At 40.4% G+C, this 27,110-nt stretch overlaps 1 protein-coding gene across 2 annotated transcripts in view; it reads left to right on the top strand.

Moving 5' to 3' along the window:
• The window catches only part of sox5 (SRY-box transcription factor 5), a 206,959-nt gene that overhangs the window by 75,527 nt on the left and 104,322 nt on the right, over window positions 1-27,110 (top strand). The window contains exon 1 of one of the 2 annotated variants that reach the window (XM_067490293.1): window positions 24,234-24,325. The exons of the other annotated variant lie outside the window; for it this stretch is intronic. Coding sequence (XP_067346394.1) covers window positions 24,300-24,325 — 26 coding nt within the window. The 5' untranslated portion in view covers window positions 24,234-24,299. Of the gene's footprint in view, window positions 1-24,233; window positions 24,326-27,110 lie in introns of those variants that run through there. 2 annotated transcript variants of the gene reach the window in all.

The raw sequence follows: 27,110 nt of genomic DNA, 5'->3' as shown, positions 1-27,110 counted from the left end.
AGCTGAAATGATGTAACCTAACAATGAGTGGGATTGTATTTTCAAAATCCAATTTCAGTAGTTTTTCAGTAAATATTTTGAGCATAAAGAGACTTTGTTCTGTGAAGTATAAGTGAATAAGAGTATGTTTAAGTTATTTCTGTGGTAACAGTTAATGTGGTTTTCGTCCAAAGGTATTTAGAGCAATGTCCACTCACTGCTCTTATGACCAAAGATATTGCCTATTATGCCTTGATGAAACAAAATCTGTAGAATTCTAACATAAATCACAAGATAATTTTAATCGTCATGCAAGTTTTCTTATGCAGACTAAAATGTGGGCAGCATGATGGTGGACTGGTTAGCACCGCTGCCTTACAGCCAGAAAGTCGCCAGTTCTAATCCACCTGCTGGCTGTGGCCTTTCTGTTTGGAGTTTTTGTGCGTGCGTGGGTTTCCTCCGGTTACATGGTTTCCTCCCACACCCCAAAGACATGCATTTGGTTAATTGATAACTCTAAATTGCCCATAGTTGTGAATGTGTCCACAGTATAGGGAAAAAATGGAACTTGAACCAGATATTATCCTCAGTGAAAAATCCCACGCCCCTGCTGTAAATATGCTACTCTCCATACGTGCTTCTTAATTAGCTCTGTTCCATATCTTGCTGTGTATTTCTTATGCCGAACAGATCCCCTATCCTCTCTCTCCCAGTACTGTCCAGAGCTGCACAAGAGCTAATTGGCAGCTCGCTTGCCTGCCGCGACGGTGATCATGCAAATGTATTGGTGCTTACCAAAAGCTGGGTCCATCAAAACATTACGACGGTCATTACACAGAGCTGGGGCTGGACTAACGAACATATGCTCCCCCCACCCCGACAGCCTCCCCCCAATTCCTAAACTCTTATTTATGTGTTTAATTTAATGTGTGAGGGAAGAATATCCGAAATTAAATTTGGTTTTCGTTGGTGCCTCCAGAGAGTGGTGGCGTTATAATAACATGGTAATTTTTTACACGTCTTTATGAGAAATGAGAAAATTAATTCTTTCTGACAAGCTGTAATTATTGGGCTTGGAACAGTTGCAGCTGAACAGTTTGGGCTGTGGTAGCCTGGCAGTGAGCTGAAAGAGGGAGAGAGAGGGAATTGGGGAGGGAGAGAAAGAGAGGGAGAATGGAAAGAGAGTGTTAAGTAGTGCAGCCAGAATCACATACACTCTGAAAGAGGGGAACATAATGGGAGGTAAAAGAAAACAATGATGGACAAAGAAGGAGAAGAAGTGGCAAGAGGAAGGCAGTGGAAGACCTAACATGTCAGGAGACAAGGATGGATTAGAGAAGAGGAAAGAGTGAACAGATAAAAGGAGTGGAAGACAATATGAGAGGTGAGGGAGAGGAGATTGGAGAGCTGAGAAGAGGGCAAAAAAATGTAAGGAGGACGGAAAGTTTGTAAAGCTAAATAGGAGGCTGGATGACAATATATTAAGGTAAAGACGGTCGAGAGAAAAAAGAGAGAAGGAAGAAAGATGAGGGGATGAAAGAGGCATAAGATGAAATCAAAGCTGAGGGCAGAAGAAGCGAGTAAACAGAAAGGAAAGTAGAAGAGTGGGTTGGAGGGACAAGAGGTATAAGGAGACAAGTGAAAAGGGAAAATGATGGGTAATGGAGGACAGAAAAGGTGGAGAAGACAGGAAAGGTGGCATGAAGTGCGAGAAGACAAGGTAAGATAGGAAAAGAAGAGAAAGGAGGGCAAGCAGAGAAAAAAGACAGATGGTTGAGGAGAAAGTTTAAAAAAAAATAGGCTGTTAGGGAGAATTTTGACGGAAGGAGAAGTTAGAATAAGAGAGGAAAGCAGAGGAGTCGTGGCTGGACAAGGGGCCTAGAATTTGGGGTTTGACGAGACGTGGACAGATGGTGGATAGAGGTGAAGAACAGGATGAGGAGGTTAGAGAAAAAGAGAGTAGAGAGATGGGGATGGTATTGTAGAGAGATTAAAGAGGAGGGTGATGAGAGCTGAGAGGTGGATGGAGTAAATGAGACAAGGAGAGATTTACAGAAGGACAGGGATGTGTGAGGAGGACGGTTGGAAAGAAACTGTTAAATAAACAGAGAGGAAAGTGGATGGGAGATGTAGTAAGGAGTCATGCCTCCGTACGTCACATCAGGTAGGAGTCCCCATCTTCCTGTCTGATGTCATCAGAGGAAGCTCCTCTTCAGCACCAGCAGCTCCTCCTGTGTCAAGGTTATAATACATTAATATTCACAGTCTGCAGCCAGCCTCGCCTTATTTCAACCGTTTTAGACTCTCTCTCTCTCTCGGTCTTTCTCACACACACACATGCATGCACACACTCGAAGCACTAGCGTCTGCTCACACCAACGAGCCTCTTCCCCTTTGTTCCATCACGCACAGGCATAGATTCACACGCACATTTAGAAATACACATGCTTTCACATACACAGCTTCCTCTTCTTTACCCCATCGTAGCGGTGAATATGAAACGTGATATTGATATTATGGCCACATATTGTCGTTTCTCTACAGTTGTTCACTTAGGCCGCGGTAAAAGCACTCTTACGGTTGTTGGGTGACTCATTTAATGACCCACTTCTAGCGTGTATGCATGCGCAGCCAAGTGGCAATTTGTTTTCACTAAGTGTCACTGCCTTAAAAGGAGAACCAGTGTCTCTGTAAGCTCTTCTCTGTGTGTGTGCATTAAGACCTGGAGGTCATTATGATAAAAGACATTTTCTTGCGGAACAGAGGCCAAAATGTATAAGTGTGGTCATCATTTAGTGTGATTAAAATGTAAGTTAAATACTTCGACTAATTAATTGAGCTTGGCATGTGTGAACCAAATTGAAAATGTGTGTATATTAAAGTAACCATGTTTTAGGGTGACTCTGAAAGTGGTGTGCATGTTTGTGTGTGTGTGTGTGTGTGTGTGTGCTCACTTGCGTGTGTGTGTGCGGCTGTGTGCAGGACTATTGTGTGTGTGCTTGTCCGGAAACCCTTCTGTTTATTCTATGTTTATTCCATTTTGTCCTGTGCTGTTAAATGTTTCATCCTAGCAAAGACATGATGGGACCCCCTGGGGATGAGGCATCTGCCCACCCGGCCACACGCTGAATTATACATGACAGCACAGGACTCTGTGTGTGTGTGTGTGTGTGTGTGTGTGTGTGTGTGTGTGCGCGTGTGCGTGCGCGCGCCCGTCTAAGAGAGAAAGAGAAAGAGCGAGAGCAAGCTTGGGTAGGTGTCACTGAGTGAAGTGTCCACTTTGTTGCGTGACTCTATTTCAGATCTGCCTTCAGTTGTTCTGTAATACCCTGTGTGTGCAAGTATTTGTATTATCTAGTTTTATATAGACACTTCCTTTTTTTAAAAGAGTAAATGAAACATGTTCTACTAACCAAGGGACAGTTTAGTGTCTCCAGACAGTGAGCCCTTTTGCACCAGGACAGACCCTTCAAGAATCCAATCTAGTAAAGGTAAGGTTGGTTATCGTTTGTTGTCACCAAATCAACAGATTTCCTTTTGGTTAATGACACTTGGGAGACATTATTAATTTTGTACTTAACTACCCACGGCAAGAATTCCCATTTTAAACACCCAGTATTCTCCAGATGATTATTAACATGGCTAAAGGTCGCGTTAATATTAAAATTGCATTCCTTAAGTTGTGAGAAGAAATAGTTTGGAGCAATTCATGTGTTTCCCTTGGGTGCAGCATGCATAAGGAACGTGATAACTCAAAGAAAATGCACATCATAGTAGGATGTTGCACTTATTAGAATATATTCCAACGTCATAGGCAACAACTTGATCAGATTTGCTCTATAGATTTGCCTCTGTTGATCTTCTGGTGAGATGATGGAAGTCAAAGTGTTTGAGTTGGACCTTCATGACCTTTATGGCTTTTTGCATGTCAGAACACTACATAGCTTTTTTAGGCAATTTCCCATACAGGAACTTTTCTGGGGGACGAGGAACCTTTTAAGGAATTTATCTCCTCTCACCAGATTTCCACTGGAGAAAAGTTTAGTTAGCCTTAATTTTACCAGCCCAAGCTAACATAAAACAGTCCTAGGTCAGAGGGTGGTAATTTGTGAAGCTCCAGAACCAACTGGAGCAGGGCTGTCGCTTATCAAACACTGTGCAGCAATTTACACACTAGGCATTTTGAAAACCTGCTGTGGACATAAAAAGCTTAGATTCATCTACCAGCTGCGGAAATGCAAATCATAATTTCTTCAAGGTCTTTTACTCAAGGGAAGGGTCCTAGACTTTAATTCCTGACCTGGGAACTAATACTAGGAACTTTCCTATGGCAATGCGCCTTTTTGATACTGCCAAAAAGCAGGAAGTCAGTGCAGTTGTCCCACTTAAATAAATGAGGGAACTGTATTTTTTGAAACTAACATACTGTATACATTGTGTAGGAATCTTGACTTGAAAAACATTTTGACATCGGGCCGAAAATAATTACACAGTTGGAGCATACTTTAATAAAGCATGGATCCAACAGAAATTGGTTGAATTTATTTATTTCATTATTACATTTTTCATTGTATCGCCATCTTCTGAAACCATTTATCTGCCAATTTTACTGTGAAAACAAATAATAACCAGCACAGTGTAGCCATTTATTACTGCAGTCTAAAACTCTATTCATGTATTCAGACATTTGGGGGATATTTTGGTTAAAGATCAGCCATCATGACAACACCCCCAAAACCCCAAACAAACAACAGAACCTTGTGTCTTTTGAAAGGTTAAATAATTTACCCCCTGTGCGTGTAGGTAATGTGTGTGTAGATGTGTGCAAGTATGAGTGTTCTGCACCTGAGGTCTTGCTGCTGTAGCTAATGAAAGCTTCATCTCATGCAAATGAGACTGCTGTTAACCCCAATCAGAGAGGTCGTAGAGAGCACATCAATCCAACATCTCTCTGTGCCGCGTAGGCAGCACCCCAAAAGGTATATATAATAGGTAGGTGGTAGGGTTGGAGGGCTCTGTGTGTTTTTTTACATGTCATTAATGGGAAACATAGGGTTGGGTTGCGTGTTGGGTCAGGTGCAAGTGCTGTGTTCTACCACACTCCTTCCACCAAGACACACACAGACACACACCCACTCACATTGTGACAGATAATTACAGGATGACAATGGCTGCGCTGTGTGTAAGATTGGGAGGTCAGGAAGGCTGTCTGCTCTCTGTGGGCCACAGAGCATCACCTCTCTGACTTCATCCACAATCAGCTCCATTAGCACGGTGTCCGGCTGTCTTTCCACCTGTTGTCTGTTTTGTCCTACCTGTCAGCTGTTTCATGTTCAGCCAGTCTCCTTTCTGACAATTGTCTCCTGTCTAAATTGTATGTGTTGTTTGAGCAGCGATGTGAAATGGCAATGACATGACAGTAAAATAACCACAGAGCATTGACCGTTTCTCCCACTTAATAGCAACCTTCACTCTGCTTCACATCGCCAGTGGCTGTCAAGCTGGCTTTAAAGAGAGTGTATGAACTTTGTTCATTTGTTTATTCACCATTTACATATTTTCGACAAAATAAATGTTGGCTTGAAAATTAAGCACGCTATGAAGTGCTTATTAAATAATGAATTAAACGAAATCATTAGTTACTTTAAACATATGTTTGAAAAGACAATCATTGATTGGGAGATTTCTGGCTCTAACATTTCCTTATAATCTTACCGCTGTTGTGACAGTACAATTATTGTAGCACTTAGTAATTAACAAGTTTTGACAAATTGAAATATGTTTAGGGTTTTGCAATGGTCATATCAATTAGTTTGGATCAACATGGTGTTGGTGCTGCCACCTTGCAGCTTGGAATCTTGACCAGCCAGCAGGGGTCTTTTTGCTTGGACTTTGCATGTCACCCCTGTGTTTTCCTTTCCCATTGGGTTTCCTCTAGGTACTCCAGTATCTTCCCGCAGTCCAAAGATATGCATGTTCGATTAATTGGTGACTCTACAACGGTTGTGAATGGTCATCTGTCTGTGTATGTCTCTTTGTGTCAGATGGACTGGCAACCTGTCCTGGGTGTACCCCACCCCTTACCCAGTGAGAGCTGGGATTGGCTCCAGCACCCCTCCACCTATCTCCTCAAACAAGATAAGTGGTTAAGGGAATCCAGCAGACATTCAATGTAGGCAAGCTGTGCATGTCACATCAATATTGTGTTAGCTGATCCAGGTCCCCATTTCTACAGTATATTTGTGAGATGTACTATACAGGTTCAGACTGTATTTGGACATGTAATAGAGTTTCAGTATTCGGGCATCCAGTAAGACATTTTTAGAGTATTGGAATGTTCTGTGAAGACCTATTTTTGACATTTTATAGGACTGTGGATTTGAAATAAAACTCCAAATTTGGACAGCTGTACATAGCGATAAATAGACATTAATAGATGTCCAAAGTATGTATTATGTCTGTACATCAGAACCACACATAATGAAGACTTCAATATGATGTCTGATGGGAACATATCTTAGAGGGTACCGTAATTAAAAAACAGACAAAATAATTTGTCTGCTTTGAACCAGTTTCGAACCAGCTTCTGAATCTTTCACAGATTTAGTATTAGGTTTTTGAGGACCCAAGTAAGGAGACAGCAAGAGGATGTTTCAAAGGGGGATTTTTGTGGGGAATTGTAAGAAAAAAAACACAAGAGAAAATCACTCCACTGGAACAACAAGAAAACCCAGGCAGTAAAAAGTGAGAATCCAAATTTAAGAATCAGAACATAAACCTAAATACAGGAGTGAGGAGAACTAAAACTCAACCGCAACTGAGCTGGAGAATGAGGGAAACGAGACACATACATAGGAATACACTCAACCAAGAGAGGGGCACACGTACAGGGACTGGACGAACAGTAAAGGGATAAATAACGATAAACTAATGATTAAACCGAGTGTAAAACAGAGGCAGATAAACAGTGACCAACCAATAACCAAACCTCAGACCAAACAGACAAGTACAAATACAAATACAGGGTACAGGCAGGACAGAGAAGCAAGAGTCCAAACAGGGAAAAGATCCAGGGCCTTGGTGTCCAGAGGCATGCAACACAATGTTAGCAACAAAGACAAACTGGCAGGAAAGTGATGGGAAAGCTGAGTTTAAAAGGACAGGGGAGAAATAATCAGGGGGTGATGACACTAAAGACAGGAAGTAGGCTAAGGGGCTAAAAAATAAAAGCACGGACAGGTTGAGGATCTAAAATCCTATTAATCTAAAACAAACTCCAAACATGATGTCAATAGATGTCTACCTATCTACTTACAGATGTTGACAGACATCTTTAAGTAGATAAAGTAATTTGAATATCTGAAAGTTTAAATAAGACTTAGTTTTGATATCCACAAATAGAATGGATTAATGGATTATCCAGAATGGATTAAAATTGCCGGTGTAAATGAAGAACCTCTTGTCATAATTCTTTTGTTGCACCCCGTTCTTAAATGAAGTGTCTTGATTTCTTTGGAATCTGCACCTGGTTTCTTGTCCCTAGTGAAGATGTGGGTAGTTTTAGCTCCGGGGTTTAAGCAGGTTGTTCACTAATGTGATGTGTGAAAACACTATTCCCTTTGCAGCATTCTGTTTCATTGGGTTGCGTTGTGGCTTTTTTCAGCACATTTCTCAATTTGGTTGTGTTGTGGCTTTTTGCAGCGAGTTTCTTCATTTTGTTGTGTTGCGGCTTTTTGCAGAGCGTACATTTCCATATATATATATATATATATATATATATATATACTGTGATATACTGAATGCAATGTCGACAAGAAATTCTAAAAACAAACATTTTGAATCTTTTGTAGATGTCAATACTCAACTTTCAGAAGCTGTCGTGAAAAGACAAAAACACTCAATCTGGCTACATCTGACAGCCCTTTTCAACGCTAATACAAACCTAAAATAGACACGTGCTTGGTTAGTGGAATTCGGTGGATCGATATTTGGTTTTGTAGATGTTGCTGTGTTCTTTGTCTTTTCTCAAATGTGTAAGTAACCATTTGCCTCACCGCGAATGACGTCCAGGAGAGAACTTCTGAAAATGTTTGTTACTATGAAACAATATTATGCCTCGCTTATCTGTATGATGGCTGGCGTTTCAACTCATATGTGAGTATACCAGTTTGGACAAGTCCTTTAACCTTTAAATGGGTTATTTGTCCCTGCGCTCTCAACGGGACCATTTGTTGAAAGGAATTAAAGAAATATTAGCCAACCGATAAGGTAAGGATTTTGACCCCAGAAATATAGCCCGGCCATCTCACTTCTCTAATGAGCTATGTGGCCTAAACATATCCTCTCACACATCCCTTTTCCTCACCATTCGATGTATGATATGTGTTAGAAAAGATGTGAGTATACGTAGTTTCCTCTGTATTATAAATAATTTTCAACTGTGTGTTTCTATAAGCGTTGTATTATTGCACTTGTGCGCAATGAGAAATTATTGTTTCCGACTGAAAAGCAACTGATCAGCAAAGAACCTCAGAACAATCTTCACCAATGAAACAATAATGGTCACCTTCTCATCATCACACACTTAGCCCTGTGGGTAAATGACGTCCTTCTGCTTAAGTGCGATGGGAAGGCCAGTTTTCTGTGGTTTGAATAACAATGCTAATGTCTGTTTCCCCGTTGTCTCGCAATAAACCCCTTAAAGGCCTCCAGTGGACTCAGTATTTGATCAGTTTTGAACGATTCGATTTGCCAAGCCAAATTAGGTTTGTATATTGTCAGCCTTTGTGACCCACATAGCCTGAAGGTGCTTTTGCCCTCTTCACTTATTAACTGTCTTCTGCACAAAGGCATTTGAGATTTTTGCCTTCGTGTGAAACTATGAATTCCACAAATCTATTCGTGGGCGTAAAGGGAACATATTTTACTGTTCATGGTCTTTTCTTCTTTACCATATGATATGTGACTTAGTGAATAAAACATTTGTGTAAAATCCGAGTCTGTATAAGAATGTTGCTTTCTTCTACGTCATCTGAATACTTCTGAAGAGTTTGGGGTTATGGTTATACTCCTCTGCCCTACTGTTACTCCTTAATGTTCAGATTAACTATTTCACATCAGAAATTCTTATCCATATCCATATCCAAGTATAGTTCTTATTAGGTTGTCATCTTTTCTGTAGCTTTTGCCTGTTCCATTTTCAAATCTGGCAGTGGGCTGGGGGCTCTCAGTGTGGACTTTGCACCTTCTCCCTATGCCTGTGACAGCTGGAATGGTTGCTACTTTCATGATGTGCTACTGGAGTAGGTCATAGCCTACATTTTCTTTTTCAACAAGCACTCAAACTGTACTTTTGGGAAGTATCGTGAAGGCAGACAAGCTACATAAACTAGGTTTGGATTCAGCTGTTCCTCTTTTAAGATGTGTTGATTAGGAATGTAACAAGTGACTTTAGTGCTACATACATTACTTTCCATTATTGGACTCCCAAGCGAGTTAGGTGACTGTCACAAAAAGGACACCGCCAAAACTGCTCAAAATGATCAGATTTAAGTTGCAGCTCGAAAACAAACCACTTCCTGTTGACCTGTACATTAATCTTTCAAAATAAGGCAGTGGGTGGAGCTAGTGTATGGCGAAAGAAAGAAAGAGAAAGCTCCTCATTTCGAAAATGGGCCTAGAACAGCCTGGGTGAGCTGGGGTTTCATTATCCCCCATCCCTCTGTGATGAAGAGAAGAAAGGCGGACGTGAGGGGAAGAAAGAAAAAGAACAGAACAGAGAAAAGAAAGAAGAAAAGAAAGAGGCGTTTGATAGAGCTGTGTGGAGACCGTGTGTGAATGAGCCAGTGAAGGGCAGCCATTGTCTTGTCGCGACCTCAATTTGGTAGTGTACGCTCCTCTTTTTACTGCACTGTCTCGAGCCACAATGCCTCCTTTCTCCTCCTCTCTCCTCCCTCTCTCTTAAAGAAATAGGGGGATTAGGACCCACTGAGGGGAGCTGCGTGTCCAGATTACCAACTATCATGACTCTTCCCAATGTTGACGAGGTAGTGTGATAGACGACTAGATTTGTTGACTGTTTCTGCGTCTGACTTTTTTTCGCTGTTTGTCTATTAGTATTGTCGCTGGTGTGGCAGATAAGGCACATTTTTAGTTTCCTAAGCAGTAAAAAAAATACTTTTGGACAAGCCAAGAAGAAAGACAGGGAGGGGCAGGAGGTAAAAAGACAGAGCGACAAAGTCAGAGACACAGAGAGTGCAGCTGTACTTCCTGTTTACCCAGGCCTTGTTTGAGACACTTGGAGAGAACAGGGGCTGCATTCATCTCTTATTTTCTACCTCTGCTGACCCCCATCCTCCTCCCTTCTTGTCCTGCTCTATTCTCTTTTAGGCCTTTATTTCCTCCTTGCAGCTCTCTGCCTCCCCTCTCCCCTTGCTGATAAACTGTATTGAACTTGGGAAGTTGAGTTAGATTAGGCCGCATGTAGCACTATTGGGTAGGCATGGTTTTAGTATTAGGTCTGATTTGGAAGCAGAAATAATTATTAACGTTTAGACTGGCAGCTGTTATTATAGATGTGGACTGCAGATATGACAGGGGAAGAGATAAATAGAAAAGAGACTGAGAAGAAACGGTAAAGAATTAGGAGAACACGAGATAAAATGAAGTTGGTTAACTTTCTTCTAGCGCAGTTCAGTTATTAGGAAGTTACAAAAACCCACCATCATTCTTTTTTTTTACACCAAAGCATGAAGCACACACACGCACACACACACACACACACACACACACACACACACACACACACACACACACACACACACACACACACACACACAACTCTATTAGGGAACTTAGAAGTTTGCATTCTCTTTGATGGTGAGTAAAAAATTTTAACTGTACGCCAAAACAGACCTTGAAGCCTCACTGTGAATGAGCTACAGGGAGAAAGAGAGAAAGGGAGAGCAAATCCCAGTTGTTTGTTCCACCCACCCGAGCCGAGCCCTCCCTGACCTTTCTTTGTGCAGTTGGACATCAGACTCTGCGAAAGATTCACTAGATTAAAAGGATTGTAGAATTGTTTCTGTTACTGACATAGGCCACATTGTACAGAGGGGTGGCTATAGACAGGGCAACAGTCAATTCATCACACGTGTATTTATGCACAAACACAAACACCCACGCACAGACACACAGAGACTCGCTTATACATGCACAAACACAACGTCAAAATCTTGGCGTGACACGGCGGGACCCCTTTCATCTGCACGTTCTGTTTGTTGCATTGACAGTCCATCTATTTGCAGTCAATCATTAGGCTGCCATAGAAAACTGACTGAATGTCCCTAAAAGGAAAGGGGCCCGACTGTTAACAGTGAACACAACTTTGCCAATTTTTTCTCTGATGCCCTTAAATAGAAAAAGAGTTCTACCAGTTGTTATTTATTTATTTACTTACTTACTGTAAAAATAACAAATAAAAATTGCTGATTAATTTAATACAACTTCTTCCTGCTTCACTTTGGATCTGTTGCAGTTTTGGGACTGCACATAATGGCGTTTGAAAGAAAGTTTGATTACACACACACACATAAAATTACCAAAAAAAAGATTTTTTTTTTCAATTTAAGTTTCCTTGTCTGATATCTGAAATATAAAGCTTGTACCTTTAAAAATAGTTTATAACATGCTTGTTAATTCATGTTCACATTTTAAATTTTTCAGTGTTGGAGTGAGCAAGGACACTATCCTGAAACAGAAGGTTTCTGGCTGCATCTCAGCAGCGGCCCTCTCTGCTGAAGTCTCCTTGAGCAAGACACTGAATCCCTGTTAGCTGTGATAGTGCTGTTCTTCATCTGACCCTGTGTTCTGACCTCCCTGTGCTGTAGGAGCAAGTAGCCGAGGTTGGAGCTATTGCTTTTTTTTCTCACAGTATTGATTACCCAAAGGAGGGAATTTTATATTTTTTTGCCACTGCCCATTGGGAGGCCAGTGTACAGGGTCAGCTTTGGAACAGTGCCTCTGGAAAAGAGGGTAGGGTTTAATTGTTTTGGTCAAGGACTTCATCCATCACAAAAAGATATAAACCTGTGCCACTTGAAAACCCATTTTGTGTTGTTTAAGAAAGATCCCTACTACAAAAATACGGCCTTTTTTGCATCTCAGTAAGGAGGTTGCAGGTCATCTACATAACAGAATGAACTTTGTTGTCCAACTATTCTGAAACAAGTCCTGAACCTTTTGGGGAAAATGCCTGCTGTCTTTTGACAACTTTATATTTCTAAAACCTAACTTTGTATGCGTTGAGATAGGGCTACTTTTTTCTAATTTGTCTTTATTATTTAAAAAAAACCTGCTTTTGAAAGGGTTTCTGGGCCTCCAAGGTCATATGAAGAGTCTAAATTCATAAGTCTTTGTAAATCATCAGCAAAATGAAAATCACAACAGTAAAATGCAGACAGGAGTTTCATGATTGTGTTCCTAATTACACTGTGGCTAAATTGCAGTCAAATGCTCCAAATTCCAAAAAAAATAAAATAAAAAATAAAAAACACATCTTGAACAGAATTACCTTCAAATTTCTAAACAATCTTTTGTTAGTGTGCAGTTTGCTGCATTGCCCCCCTTCATTGGACTTTCAATTATGATTCATTTTGATTAAACATGTAAATACACCATCCTTGATGGTGTCCTTTGTTGCTGTGGCCTTCTTTTGGCTAAAAACCATACTCTCTTGAGTCTTCCCCATGTAATGAAGATTGAAGATTAAACAACAGGAAGGAGCCATTATTTTTGTCAGGGAATTAAAGTACCATCAATCTCACTTAATCACCTTCCTAATATCTCCTCAGACGCCAGCAGAAAGCTGTTACACAGCTCAAGGTTAACATGCTTTGTTCTGTGGAAAGCAAAGAGAAAGAAGAGTGGAATAGACACATTGAATAAATGTATGAAACTATTCTGCCAAGCTTTAGATCACACAGTCCACTGAGTGGACACAGATTAAGGTAAACTGTGTCATGCTGGTGGGAGGGCAGGGCCAGGAGGTCAATGTAGAAAGAAGTGACAGCTATTGTTTGGTCTGTAATTATCTCAGTCTGCTTATTCGCCCTCTCAGTTCCAGAAGAGACAGAGAAAATGAGGCAAAGGGCCACTGGTTTGCTGGTGTAGCCCTTATAACAGGAGGTGCAGTTTGTCCTTGATGACCAACAAAGCTCCTCTTCGTCTGCGTGTGTGTGTTGGTGTACTATTTGATACACTGTTGGAAAAAAAACTTTATCAAATGCTTAAATATATGACACTTATGTTTACTTTTGCCCCATCATTCAGCAGAATACACACCTTAAGGCAAAAGCTGCTTTAGATTTCCTAGGAATAACACACACACAGCAACTAACACAAATGAGAGGCTGTTTAACAAACCCAATTTACAATTAAACACCATTTTTATTATTTATTATTTAATATTATATACACTATATTATTATAGTGTTACATACATACAAATAATTGTTTTGTCTGTTATGAATCAGTGACCATTCGCCATATAGTTCACATGGTTCTAAATTTTCAGTATTTTATCATTTAATGTTTATCTCTCTAGAGCAGTGTTTGTTCTGGGGCTCTTCTCATCACTAGATTGACTCCTTCCAGAAATGCATAGAAATTCAAAGATTTTATGTTTACAAAACAGAGAACTGCCGCACAACCACAAATTTAAGAAGCTGAAAGCTGAAAAAATTTGTCATAGCCAACAAAAATAGATTATGTTTATAAGATAAATCAAAAATGTCTGGTATGAAATTTTCTGTCCACTAGCACTTTAGCAGCTTTGATTTCCTTTTACTATAAAATGGCAGAATTTGTGACTTCGTCCATTTTTATACAACTTAACTTTTATGATAGTTCTTACATTTTTATTTAAAGTAATTTTTTTCTTTTAATAATATCTTGAGTTATAGTGTGTAAAAATATGATGCTTACTATGAGGACCATCTAAAATGGTCGAAAGCTCCAAAACGGGTACGGTAAGAGTTTCTTTTAACTGCTGTTTTCAATTTCAAGAACTGATGTTCTCCAATCCAACCTGACCATATTCGCACGCCAGCCTTAAACTTGAACATCCCCATAGCACAGCAATGGTGCCATTATCTTACTTTACCACCACAATTATCCAGTATTACCTCCAGACCTGTAGTGCAACACTGATACAACTGCCTGTTTTTCAAAGTAGGAGTCATTCAGACACAATAATCAACTTTTGATGGCATGAGTCAGTAATGGTCTGACTTGAAACCTGTGATTCCCCAGCTAAAGAACCACTTCCTCTTCGCACAGGGAGCTAATGTAACCACGGAAACCATCTGTAAAGTGGCACAAAGGAAACCAGTGAAAACGGACAGGGATCGAACACTCCAGTTGACTTCTATTGATTTACTGCTGGAGGGAGAAAGAAAGCGAGAGAACCATTGAGGTTGATGTGGGCAGAGATTTTGGGGCTCAGTTCATTGTCATCAACCAAATTCAGTGTGCCCTCTGAAACTTAATTTCTATATTAAACTACATTGCCTATGTCACTAGTTGTCACGATAACAAGCATGCAAGTTGCTATAGTTATTAGCAGTTTGTCTGTATAGTTCACTCATGGATGTGGAGACAACAAACAATGTATTACCTTGATACTAAAAAACATTACACACTTCTAATGGAAGTTCTAGAGTTATAGGAAACATTTTTATTATTTTAATCTGCCCTGGACATTTGAAAATGTCCAGAAAGTGTTAGTCACACTAAATGCAAACACTGTATATGCATAAGATGGCTGAATGCTCAGCTCTAATTGAGTTACAACTCCAAAGAGATGATTTTCTTTTTACGTTATTTCGGGATGCAGATCACTGTAAGGTACCTTTACAGCTTGCATGAATTCCCCTTTCCCCCTACTGAAATATTCTTACACTTTTTGAAAAGCCTTAGGCTAAAGGCATTACAGCTTTGTAAGGTGAACCCTGCATGCAAACAGATAAGCTGTGCATGGCTACCTACTGTTAGGACTTTGCTTTTGACTTGTGTTAAAAATCATCAAAATATGTGTGTTACAATTTATTTTGGGATTTGAACAAGTTTTTACTATGTAGTCGTAAATTGCAACAACAAATTCCAGTGCACATTGCTATTTCGGTAAAAATCAAGTGAAATAAATTTGATTTGCTGGTACATTTTTGTATGTTTTGGTGTCCAGCTTTTCAGTTTCAGTTTGCTTAGCATGGATTAGCATCATGTCTAAAACATTAATCTCATATTGGTGTGGTTATGTCCCTTTTCTAAAACTGGAAGCCTCGAATGATCCCAATACTTGCTTGTGCAATTGCTTATGCATCACTAATTATACACATCTGACCAGTAACACGTGATTATGAAAAGGATTGGCATCAAATTACGCCAGTATTAAGAGACAGACGAGCTTTTCTTTGCTCTTTATTAGGTTTGTATTTTTCGATGTGTGTCTTCTGGGGTGAACAGTTTGCAAGTCAAGAATACTAAGGAATGGTTCTGTTACAGGAGCCCATGTGATTAGTTTCTCAGTTGTACACAATGTAGGACACACAACAGACATCGCATTACAGTACAGACACGGACACACGCCTGAGGACATAGTTTCAGGCTTTAGCCATTTTTCTTCTCCTTCCTGCATAGTTTTTAGTGTGTTAAAAATTGTGTTGGGCCATCAAAGCAGCACCCTAACTGTTAATGGCTTTACGGCTTGTTAGTTAGTTTTCCCCTGCTCAGGAGGGGTGTGTGTGTGTGTGTGTGTGTGTGTGTGTGTGTGTGTGTGTGTGTGTGTGTGTGTGTGTGTGTGTGCATGTTTGTGTATGTGTGTTGAAGGGAAGTGTGGTTTGGTACAAATAATAAAGAGGACAGCACTAAGGATTATGTCAGTGAGAGTTTACAATCACACAAATGTCTGACAACAATCGTTTGTAGACATTGGACACGGTCGTGCACAAACATATCCAATGTAGGAAATGATTATATATATTGCAGATTGACTTATATACACAAATACATAAATAGTGAACCACCATGTCGATAGTCATCTCTCATTCTGCCTTTCTCTCTGGGAGTCCGGTGAGGCCTGGCCTAATTGAGCTGGCCTCAGGAAGCCCATCATTAGCCCCGCTGCTCCGGTCACACATGGCCACCAGATGTGAGTCCAGCCACAGCGGAACGCTGAGTGTCACTCTCTCTATCTTCCTCTCCCTCTCACTTCATTACTCTCTGTCACTCTGCAGCCTAATAAAATGGCTTTTGTTTCTGTGTGACCATTGTCCATTAAGCCTACCGCTGCCTGCCATAAGAGAAGACACTGGGGCCTGAATGGGATTCTTTGTACCAACAATAGATGGAAATAGAAGAGAGAGACAGCGGATTGAGAGAGAGGGATAGAGAGGGAGAATGTGGGAAAGAGGGAGGAATGGTGTCTAGTGAGGATTTCAATACACCCTCTGGAATTTTTATGGCTTGTTTTTGTACTTTCAGAAACCGGTGTTGTGGGGCCATAAAATATTCTCTAGTTAGCAGCTTTCTCACCTCCCTGTACCTGACTGTTCACTGTGTATTTCAGTACAAGTATGGCCATTTGCTATTATTTTAAAAGCCACGTGACCCCACAAAGACAGAAACAAAATGGAATTAGTGTGACAGTCTATTGCTTAGATTGTAAATTGGTTTAAACTGGGGTTAGTCTGACAGAAACACTTCTGTTTTAACCTGTACAATGTCTGTGTAGTTGCTCACATGCAGGTTTACATTATATAGGCCCATTGTTTTTTAAAAAATATACAGTATACACTTTCCTGTAATGTTTGTCTGTCGGCTTAGTGCATTGCCAAAAGCAGACATGGATGGATTAGGGGACGGTCCCATTAGGCACTTGTTCAAAGGGCCCCTGGGCCATAGTGATTGTATGAACTCACTGTCATCATATCTTTTTGGAAAATAAATTAATTTACTACAAAACTACAAAGCAACTACAAAGAGACACAAAACAATTAAATTAAAACTAAGAGATATAAAATGTAAGTGACTTGATGGCAGAGATGCAAAACACTTAGAGAGACACAAAATGAATAAAACTATGCAAAATAGCAAAATGCATAAATATGGCTGAATAGAGAGAAAAAAAGAAAAACAACAACTGTAAAAATAGAGAAAATACAACTGTGACTAATTAAGAAATACCTAAATAACAAGGTCTTGATCTGAAAGAGGGGGTGTGAAAAGTCTTTTACATGTGCCTGCCCAGGTGTCCATTGCCCCTTATACATACATGAAAGCATGAGGTCAAACAGCAGTACGGTTATAAAAAAAAAAAGCCATATCTTCACTCTCTAAAGTCTAAAGTCTGACATGCCAAAAAACCCGCCTTTTCCCATCTAATCGGCTTTTACATTTAACTGAGTTTACTGCCACGCAAATGGAGGCAATACATCCTTATACACTGCTGAGTACAATATAACTTAGCTTTGAGCAGAAGTAAGTTTCCCCATTGGGCTAACTGTAGCTATATTTGTTCTCAGTATTTAGTCATTATTATTGCAGAGATAGTCCTAAGCCTCTTTCACATATCTGGAGAATCAGCTCCGGACATTCTTTGTGTGTACAGCATCATCAATCATATACACTCGAGTCGTGGGCTGTTCCCTAAATTCATTTCACAATTTAAATATCTGCCCTTACTTAAGACATTGGTGATTTTAGTCGTCTCACCAGTTAGTCATTGCTGTTATTGTCATGTTATTGGAATTGTGGAATTGTGTTCTTTGCCATGGGGTCAGTGTCTTTGTCCACTTTTGCAGTTGCAGGATACAGACATCAACAACACCGACTGCTCGCAATGATTTCCCTGAATAATTATCTGCTCTATTTACACACGCACAATCAGATATTATCCAGACTATTCTATGGAGCTTGCTGAGTAAAATTTGTATAATGGCTGAGCCAACTGACTCATGCAGATCTATCTGTCTTCAGTTTCTTTATTCCAGACATTGTCGCCACATTGTTGAGAACATATTCTCATATTAGAATGTTCAGATGAAATGAGGATGTAAATGAGAAGAGATTTCATTGTGCTTGCTTTTGGCACTTTGGTTTGTCTTCTTTGCTAAGCTGAACAGCCAATCAGAGTGGTCTCTCTGATCAATAGATCCAGATGCTGAATTAGCCGAAAAGGTGCTGACAGGGGTCTCACTAATGCCAACGGTGTGGGACACATCACAACAACTGGGGCGACAGATGCTCTCCAATGGCTAGACACTGACAGATACAGCAGTAGATGTTTGGCATGGTGTATCGCGCCCCTATACCGCATGTGGCGATTATTCACTCACATTGTTTACTTTGCACTTAATATTTATAGATTATGTTAGTGTTCCTATGATAATGATTACATTAATATTGAAATACTTGAATATTTAGACATCTGCAGTATATTGAGCCTGTCAAGAAAAACTGATAATATACTATAATTGAGAGGCAATGAAACCCTTAATGGCATTAACAGTGCACACTTTTATTGAAGGTTTTCATCATGCTGCACATGATTATATACACAAAAAGTAAGCAACACGTGTAGGTGATAAAGTTGTGAGAGAAGTTTCTTAACATTATAGCATTTCAGACATCGCAAATCACTGCATGATGTGAACTTAAGTGATTACCTGCCTGGTAGGTTTTTAATACTAGGAATGTGTGTGGTCAAGCCATTTTATATTGTTCAATAGTTGAAGATGCACATTGTTTGAAGCGTACTGAGTTAGGATTATATAACAACCTGCAGAATAAGGATATGAGGCTGATTGAATCCATATCATCTTTCACATCTCTTCTTAACCTCTTATACAGAGTTCAGCCTTACTGTAAAATCATTTTGCACTATGTATGTATGTTAAACATGATACAAGTCCTGTAATAGAGAATCATAACAATTTTAACAAGTCAGTGTGTCACAGGTTTACTTAAAACTGAATTTTCCTCAGGATATGCGAAAATACCAAAGCAGGGATTTCTTCACTTTTTTTTCTGTGTCTCTTTCTCTGCAAATGTCTCCACTTAGTGGAGGCGTCTGTGTATATGTATGTGCATGGGAGCGTGTGGATGCACGACAATGCACATACATTTTGACGGCTGCCCTCATTTGAGACAAATGTAATTATCGTGCATGGCTGAATTTTTTCTTATTATTGAAAAGTTAAGTCGCTAATCTGTGAAGTTGTTCCTCAGCTGAATTAATTCAATTATCTGGCAGCACGAGTTGTTATGAAGATTTGACTTTTTTTGTCTGTGTGTGTTTGTGTGTGTGAGATGTGCAGTTCAATAATATGCATATGTGTGCGCATGTGTTTTTATATTAGTGTGTATTAGCACAAACGAGCTCCGGACATACTGTACTGGATGTGTATTAATACATTTGTGTGTATGCCTATGTGTGAAAAAGTGTGAGAATAGAAGCCATGTTTTTCAACTCCCACTGGATCAAGGCCTTTTATAATCCACTGAGCCGACATAATTCCACCTCACTTACAATGGATTTGTCTCTGCTTTGTCTTCTCATTATTGTTCCCATTCACATGATAAGCCCCTTCATGATTCCATTAACATTCTCTCTTAGCCTCCATGCTATAGGCACCAACATTTCAACTTCAGGGCTGGGGAATTATAACTTTTTACTTTTTTGTTAATCTTTGCCCCGATGGGCCGAAGGACAATTTAAAAACATCCAATTGTTGTCCTTCTAAAGAAGCAATAGACCATCCTTGACTGGGTTGACTGGGTTTTGTTGTTATACTAAAATACTGACAAATGATTAAGCCATTTGTAAATGTACGATAATTCTGGGATGATAAGAAAGAAGATTTATACTATATAATTTTGTAATATAATAATATGATATTGTAGTATCAGAGAAATAATAATAATAAAAAGGATTAGTAATAGAATTTTTATATCCAACACCTCCGCTTTGCTCCTGAGTCTGTGTGAAAACATCCCATTAATGCTCCTATTAACATGTTTTAAGTCAGTGTTTTCATGAGAAAAGCTTTGAAAACCTCACACTACCTTTCCAGCAATATTAGCAACTGATTATTGAACATAATAGAGTATTTAAGACCAGGAATAGGTGGAGACCAAAACTGAGCAAAAATACGGTCAGATCATCAGCAAACCAGAATTGGTGCTCCAACTTGTTATTTTTAGTGTTTTTTTTTTTTTTTAACGAAATGCTGAGTTTAAAGTATTTCAAATGTGTAAATGCTGTATATAAGAACTTTGGAACAAATATATATTTAGTGTGTTATTTAGCCTGCAGCGGTAGCAAACATCTCTTTCTCTCTTTCTTTCTTGTTTTGCTTCCTATCTATCTCTCTTTCTCTGTCAGACATGCTAATGCTATTGATCCTTATTGGAAACAGGACAGAACCATCTACAGATAAGAAGACAATGCTTGCAGCGACCCATAGATTTCTTCCTGGTGCTTCTGAGAGGTGTGTTGCAGGCTGTATTGGAGTTCACGGGGTTCTCACAATCTGTTGTCTTACGGATTGTATCGACAGTCTGCTCTGGGCTCGGCCCAACTGTCTTCTTTGTTTTTTGTTTTTTTTAAATGGCAAATTGTAATGTATTAGTTCAGTGTATGCATGTGTGCACGCATGTGCGTGTGTATGGATGATTAAGATTGTGTGTTTGTTCATACAGATGGCATGAAGCGCATTGGTTATACATTCCGTTTTTAGATTTGTATATAAAGGGCTTGCATCTGTTATTTTTTGAATTTATATATTTGTGTGTGTGTGTGTGTGTGTGTGTGTGTGTGTGTTTGGCTACTTGTTTGTAACAAAGGTTGTGCAATTTATTTATCTAATGTCAGGATCTCAGACAATGGAACTCAAGTGTCAAGGTTGGCAAAGATGGTTGCCATGACAACGCTGGCAAACAATCCCTCAGATCTGGGCTCTCTTTCTTCTCACTAAGAGGAAGGGAGGCTTTTGGAGACTGAAGAGCAGAGACACATCTTTTTTTTGCCAGTAGAGTGGTGGATATTGATCAAGAATCGAACCCATGTTGCTCCGTACAGAGGCCTAATGCACTTTCGACCGAAACTAGAAAGTGCTGGAAAATGTACGCAGACAAAAAGGATGACCAGCTACAATGTATCACTGTGGGGAAAAAAAAGCTGAGACGAGAAGAGAAAGAGATAGGAGTGCAAGAATACAGAGGTGCATGTTTTAGGAGCAAATCAATTAGGTCATCACCCTCTACTGCTGCTACTGCTGCTGTATATGCCGTATGTGAAAGAGCATGTGGACATACAACCATCTCTACACGCAATAAAGCAATCAAATACACACATTTAGTACATGCGCATAGGTGGTTGCACACATACTCAGTTTTAGCCCTACCTGCTCCGTGTAGGTCTGTCATGCAGGAGGGAGAGTAGTTAAGTAAAACATGTTGAGCCCTCTCAGGTAATTACATCGCCATGCTAATGTCTAATTAGACAGCTCAGAGGGGACTCATCTGCACTGCATTAATTAATGCAGTCAATCCAGAACTTAGATGCACAAACACACGCATGCACACACACACACACACACCTACAGTAGCAGATAAACAGCAGCACACATGCCCACATCCCACTCTGTTGACCTGTTTTAGACAGCAGGTGGGAATTTGAGTGTTTGCGGGTGAAGCAGATCAATCAGGCTTTTACTTTACCAGGACCCGTGTGGCTGTTTGTGATTGTGGTGAAAGCTAACTCTGATTTTTGTCAAGGAAGATCTAGCTCACACGTAAACACATGTAAACACCTGCACAGATGCAATATGTATTTGCGTTTGAACTCACTTGAACGTAGGAAAACTTGTATTTTAAGACATCAAAGTAGATACAACAAAACAATTTAAATTGAAGTAGGTTTTTATAGAAAATGCAAAAAGAAAAAAAAGAAAAATACGTAACTCAGACATAATCAACCTCTGGTAAAGGATCTTCCTCGTTTCAAGGAATCACAAATGCTGGGCAACCACTGATACAGGAAGTGTAGCTTATTTTGGCAGATAAATAAATGTCTGTGTTGTGCAGATATTGAGTTAAAAATGCATCGTTTGGTTACCAAAGTGTTTGCTGTTATTTTAAATGATGTGTTTCGACTGTTTCTCTGTTTGATGGAAGGCATCTTGATGAGAGGGCAAGGAAAGATCCTCTGCTTCAAACAAGCACACATGTTTGAAAAATTACCCAGCGTGAAAAGATTCAATTATTCAGCCTCTGACACAAAATATGTTTTAGCTTGCTGGGCCACCAGGACGCCCCCCTTCTCCAGATGATGCTGTTCAGCACAGTACAATAGTAGCTGGTTTGGCACAGCGATTAACTTTGACCCTGATTTCACCCCACATCACCCAGGAAGCTGCTAAGATCGCCTGACAGTGTCCTGCATTGTGTGTTTTTGCACGTGTCAGTACATTAGGTCTGTGGGTGTGTGTGTGTGTGGTAATCTACTGACCCAGGGGTTTTACAGTAGTGATCAGAGGTAACTGCACTAATGCACTGACCTACTGTGAACGTCTGCTGTAATTAAGGCCAAGTGGTCAGACAGGTTGGGCCTCTTTGTTGCCTTTTCTCTCTTGTTTTCTCAATCAAACACACACCATCATCTTAAAACGTTTTGGAGGTTTCTCTTTTGACTTATGTATGCAAATAGAGACTACTCTTCCTATAGTTAGCAAATCTTGTGGTAATCTTGGAAAGTCTACCTTCACTTAATTTTACTGTTTGTGTAGTAAGTTGAGCTGTCAAAACATGTATGAAATAGAAAGTTGTATAGAGTGTTTAGTCTTTTTGACGTACTGTACAGTGTAAGGGAATCTCCTCTCAAACCTCCTCCTCGGCAACCATGTATCTCCATCAGACGACAACATGCAGAAATCTGCTCGCTAATTACAGCATTATAAATCAGCAGTTGTAATTATGCTAATTAGACTGCTAACTTTCTCTCAGAAGCCTACACAAACAAAGGCGACGCTATCGGATGATGCAGCGCGTTAACGAGCTTGTCAACTTATCTGACACACGCTAATTACTACGCGGGACTCCTCTGTGTTTGGGAGGAGGAAGCAGCATTGCGCTTGCCAGTTTTAAAAGTTGCAATACCTCTGCATTTGAGCCCCCTTCACCCTCTGCTTTAAAACCTATGTCATTCAATTTGATTGCACTAAAGTTTTTAACATCATCACCTACTGCCTCTAGTTTCATCTGAGCTGTGACAAGTTGTGATATTGGGATGCAGGTACCTCAAGCCTAACTGTTAATGCACAAATATCATTTCAGAGTTGTAAAAAACATCGGTATTGAAAAGCTACTCTCCGAAGGTTTTAATTATAATGTTTGAGCCATACTATAATTGCATTTAGGACTGTATGTCCTAAATGCATGTATAACTTTTAAATACTTTACAGATCAGACACCTAAAGGATCACATTTCAGATGCAATTATGGCAGCATTATGGGACACCTGTGCAGACTTTTCAGATTCAACCACACTTTCCACTTTAAAGTACATTAGCTCACAAGTATTATTTAACTCAACAAAAAACTGACCCCGAGCTAAAAACCTCATCAGTGCTCTGGACTTGAAAGTGTCTTATGGCAGTTCAAGTCTTTGTTTTTCTTGTCTGAAGAGCTGAAAAACAAATGTAGTCAACTTCACAAGTGTTGCTAAAGATAGTAATTACAATTTTTAATTACAGTTTTTTGTTTCTTCATTTATTTAGATTTGTTTATGTGTGTTTATTATGAGTGTATACAGTTTATATGTTTGTCCATTTTGGTGTGTAATGAGAGTGCTAAGCTGCAGTAGTAATGAGACCACAGTGATTAAAACTGCCAGAGACCAGCGTTAATGACTCTAATTCAATCAAGACTCCAACCACGGCACACACTGAACTCAATTTCCACACAGATAGTTCACATACACAAACATTGCATTTCATAAAAACTCTGTCTACTACGATTACGCAAGCTACACTGATCCACACACTCTCAGAAACTCACAAATGCTGTCTGTCCTAATCCTCTCTCCCGAATGTTAACCTTTGATTTTCTGTCCATCTGCCTGTCTGTCTGTCCTTATGTGTGTTGCCTCTCTGTCTGTCTGCATGTTTGTCTGACTATCTGTCTGTCAATATGTCAGTCTGGCCGTGTATTTGTGTGTCAGATACGCTGGCTCGAAGACAAAGAGCTGCTAGAAGTCAAGGGTTATGAAGAGTGCTGAGCCTGAAGACAGGTGAGAACAACTCAAATCGTGTGTTAATTATTTGCTCAAATAATATTTTAAATTCAAATGAATCTGATCAGCTGATGTCATGTGTGTAGGAGAGAATAGAAACCCCAAGAGGATGCTTGTGATTCAGCATAGAGGTGGAGAAACAAAATCAGGCAGACAGTGCTTCTGACTGAAGCTCACTATTGTTTTAGTGACCAGACCACCAATTTCCTGCTCCATCCAGACAGGACTTGCGTAGCAAAGTAACTAACTACTAGTTCCTTGTTGCCGATCAGAGTTGCTAAAAATGTTGCTCTGTGCATGACTACCACCTGCTGTCTACCTCCATCTCCTCCCTCCCTCTATCCTTCGCCCCTCCTGCCTCTTTCTGTCTTTCTCCGGCTGCCTTGCTCTGAGTCGTGTTTGATTTCAGAGAGTCATGTTTTCTCCTACTCTGACAACTATTTAATGTGATCTAACGAGCCCAGATGAAAACAGCAGCAGTGATTCATCGCTGGTACTCAGACTCCCTTTATTATTGTTTCCGTCTGGTTTTAAAGCTTCTCTCAGGTTATTTGATGACAGGATATTTTTTCTTACCTTTGTTATAATTATTTTACCCCTTGTAACATGTCACATGATTAGCTTCTCTCTTCTTTCCCTCTTGTTTTCTCTCCTCGTCGCCTCCTTCTCCCTCAATCTGTCTCTCTGTTCAGTATGCAGTGCTGAGAGGGCATCATTACGGAGCCCGTATTTGAGTCATTTTGATTTAAGCAGCCAGACAATGGCCTGTTGATTGAAGCAACCAGAAGGCAGACAATAGGGTTCTATGCCACATAATGCGCCACCATTTTTTCTGAGCTCCCCGCTTTCAGAAAAGGGCCCCGGCTCTCCATTGTGCCTCTCCCGGAGGGAAAAAAATGGTGCTTGGGGAGGAGGAATATTTTCCCGTGGTATGTCATTATTTTGCAAATTTCTATTATCTCATCATGTTGTCTTCATTGTAATTGCAGCTAATTAGGAGGCTAGTTAGGAGCTTGGGCTTTGAGGCTGGCTCGGCTGCTGAAAGGAGCCCACCGATTATGGCCTCGACAAGAGAGGAAGCAGGAGAAAAGGGGAGATTAATGCTGTTACCCAGGAGACACTGGCTTCCATCTGCGGTGAACAATGCAGTTTTGTTTTCTCCGGGATCCTGCTCAGATCAACAGAATGGACTAGCTCTGCTCTGCTCTGCTTGGCAACAATGCCCAATTCTGTCTTACCGGGGCTCAGGCAAAACCCCCTTCTCCTCTCCTCACCTACCCTGAGCCCCCCCCTCAACTCCAGTCACTTTACCTTCCCTCCCTCCTTCTCTGTCCCTCCCTTCCATCATTCTCGCCACCTTTTCCACCGTTCAGTGGGCCCTGACTAAAAAGCTTAGCGCCCTCAGAGAGCCAGCCAGCGCCAGTGACTGAGAGCTCTCACACACCCCCAATATCAGATGAAAGCAGCGCAATGTGTGGATAGAGTTCCCAGGTTGTGGGAGGTCGTGCCCTTGTCACACACAGAGCTGCTTTGGATTTTTTTTTCTTGGTTTTTACTCTCCAATCCCTGTCGAGCTCCAAAGTACTTAATGAAATAATATACTCTGCCGCTTTTCCTCCTTCTTCTTCCCCTCGTTTCCTCACTCACCACACCAACCCTTCCCACCCTCCGCCACCTCCCTCACTGTGCTGAGGCAGGCCCCTTGTCTCAGAGCGGGGCCCTGGGGCCCCTAGACACCTTCTTTGCAAAGAGAAGGAGGGAATACAATGACAGAGGGAACTCAGTCTGGTACAGTACAAACACACAGAGCACAAGCAGCCTAGGAGAAATGAAAGGCCTTTGTCTGCCTTTGTCAGAAGGAAAAGGACACTGAGAACGAGGGAGAGTGAGCTCTTATGGATAGAAAGAGACAAAGAGAGAAGAACGAGATAGCAGACTGGCTCACATGACTCAGAGCATTGTGATCCTGAGTGAGAAAGGTTTGGAGCAGAGCATCTCTCCATCTGGTCAAAGCAAAAAAAAAAAAAAAAAAACTGGGGAGAGACAGAAAAACAGAGACGAGGATGGAGAGAGAAAGAGAGAGAGGGAACAACACAGTGAGGAAGCAAACAGCAAGAGAATGAGAGAAAGTATTGAGTAAGTGCCAGCGACATCTGCTCCCGTGGGCACAACAATAAAACTCCCTCTAGATCAGCCTCACACCATACGTATACGCTCGTACAATGCATCGGTCTCAAAGGCACAAATAAATATGTGCGTGTGCGCTCGTGTGAAGAAGGAATGCTCTTATGTCGAGGGAGACTGCCAACGAATCCCACGTTTACCTACACACTATCTAAATTAGTTCAATGCATAGAAAACTTTTCTTGTGCTGGGTCTTCATCATGAATAATTGTTTGTCTCTTTGTGGATAATTTGACTGTCTTTCGGGCAGAAAATGAAGCTTGCTAGAAGATTTAGTCACTTCAGCAAACGGATTTTTCTTCTCCTCCTGAGGTTGTGGTGCCTCAGCGAAAACTCTCATTTTTTCTCCACATGCTCTTGTTATATTAATGTTCTCAATATTAACATATTCTCTTTTCATGCAATCTGTACTGTTTTTAATAGCCCTTTAGTCCAAACAGTAGAAAGTGTTGCGTGGTATTGTAAGAAACAGCCTACTTACTGTAACCATCTTGTTTGGAAGTAATTACTCCTGAAGTTAAAGTCTTGTGGAACTGACCTGTGTTAAATCCATACCACAATAAATAGTAAATAGCAAATGTTTTTGAGTAAAGCATTA

The sequence above is a fragment of the Channa argus genome, chromosome 21 (genome assembly GCF_033026475.1).
Source record: "Channa argus isolate prfri chromosome 21, Channa argus male v1.0, whole genome shotgun sequence".
NCBI classification, from domain to species: Eukaryota; Metazoa; Chordata; class Actinopteri; order Anabantiformes; family Channidae; genus Channa; species Channa argus.
The sequence above is the reverse complement of the archived record's forward strand: the minus strand, read 5'-3'. Positions and strand labels throughout refer to the sequence as shown.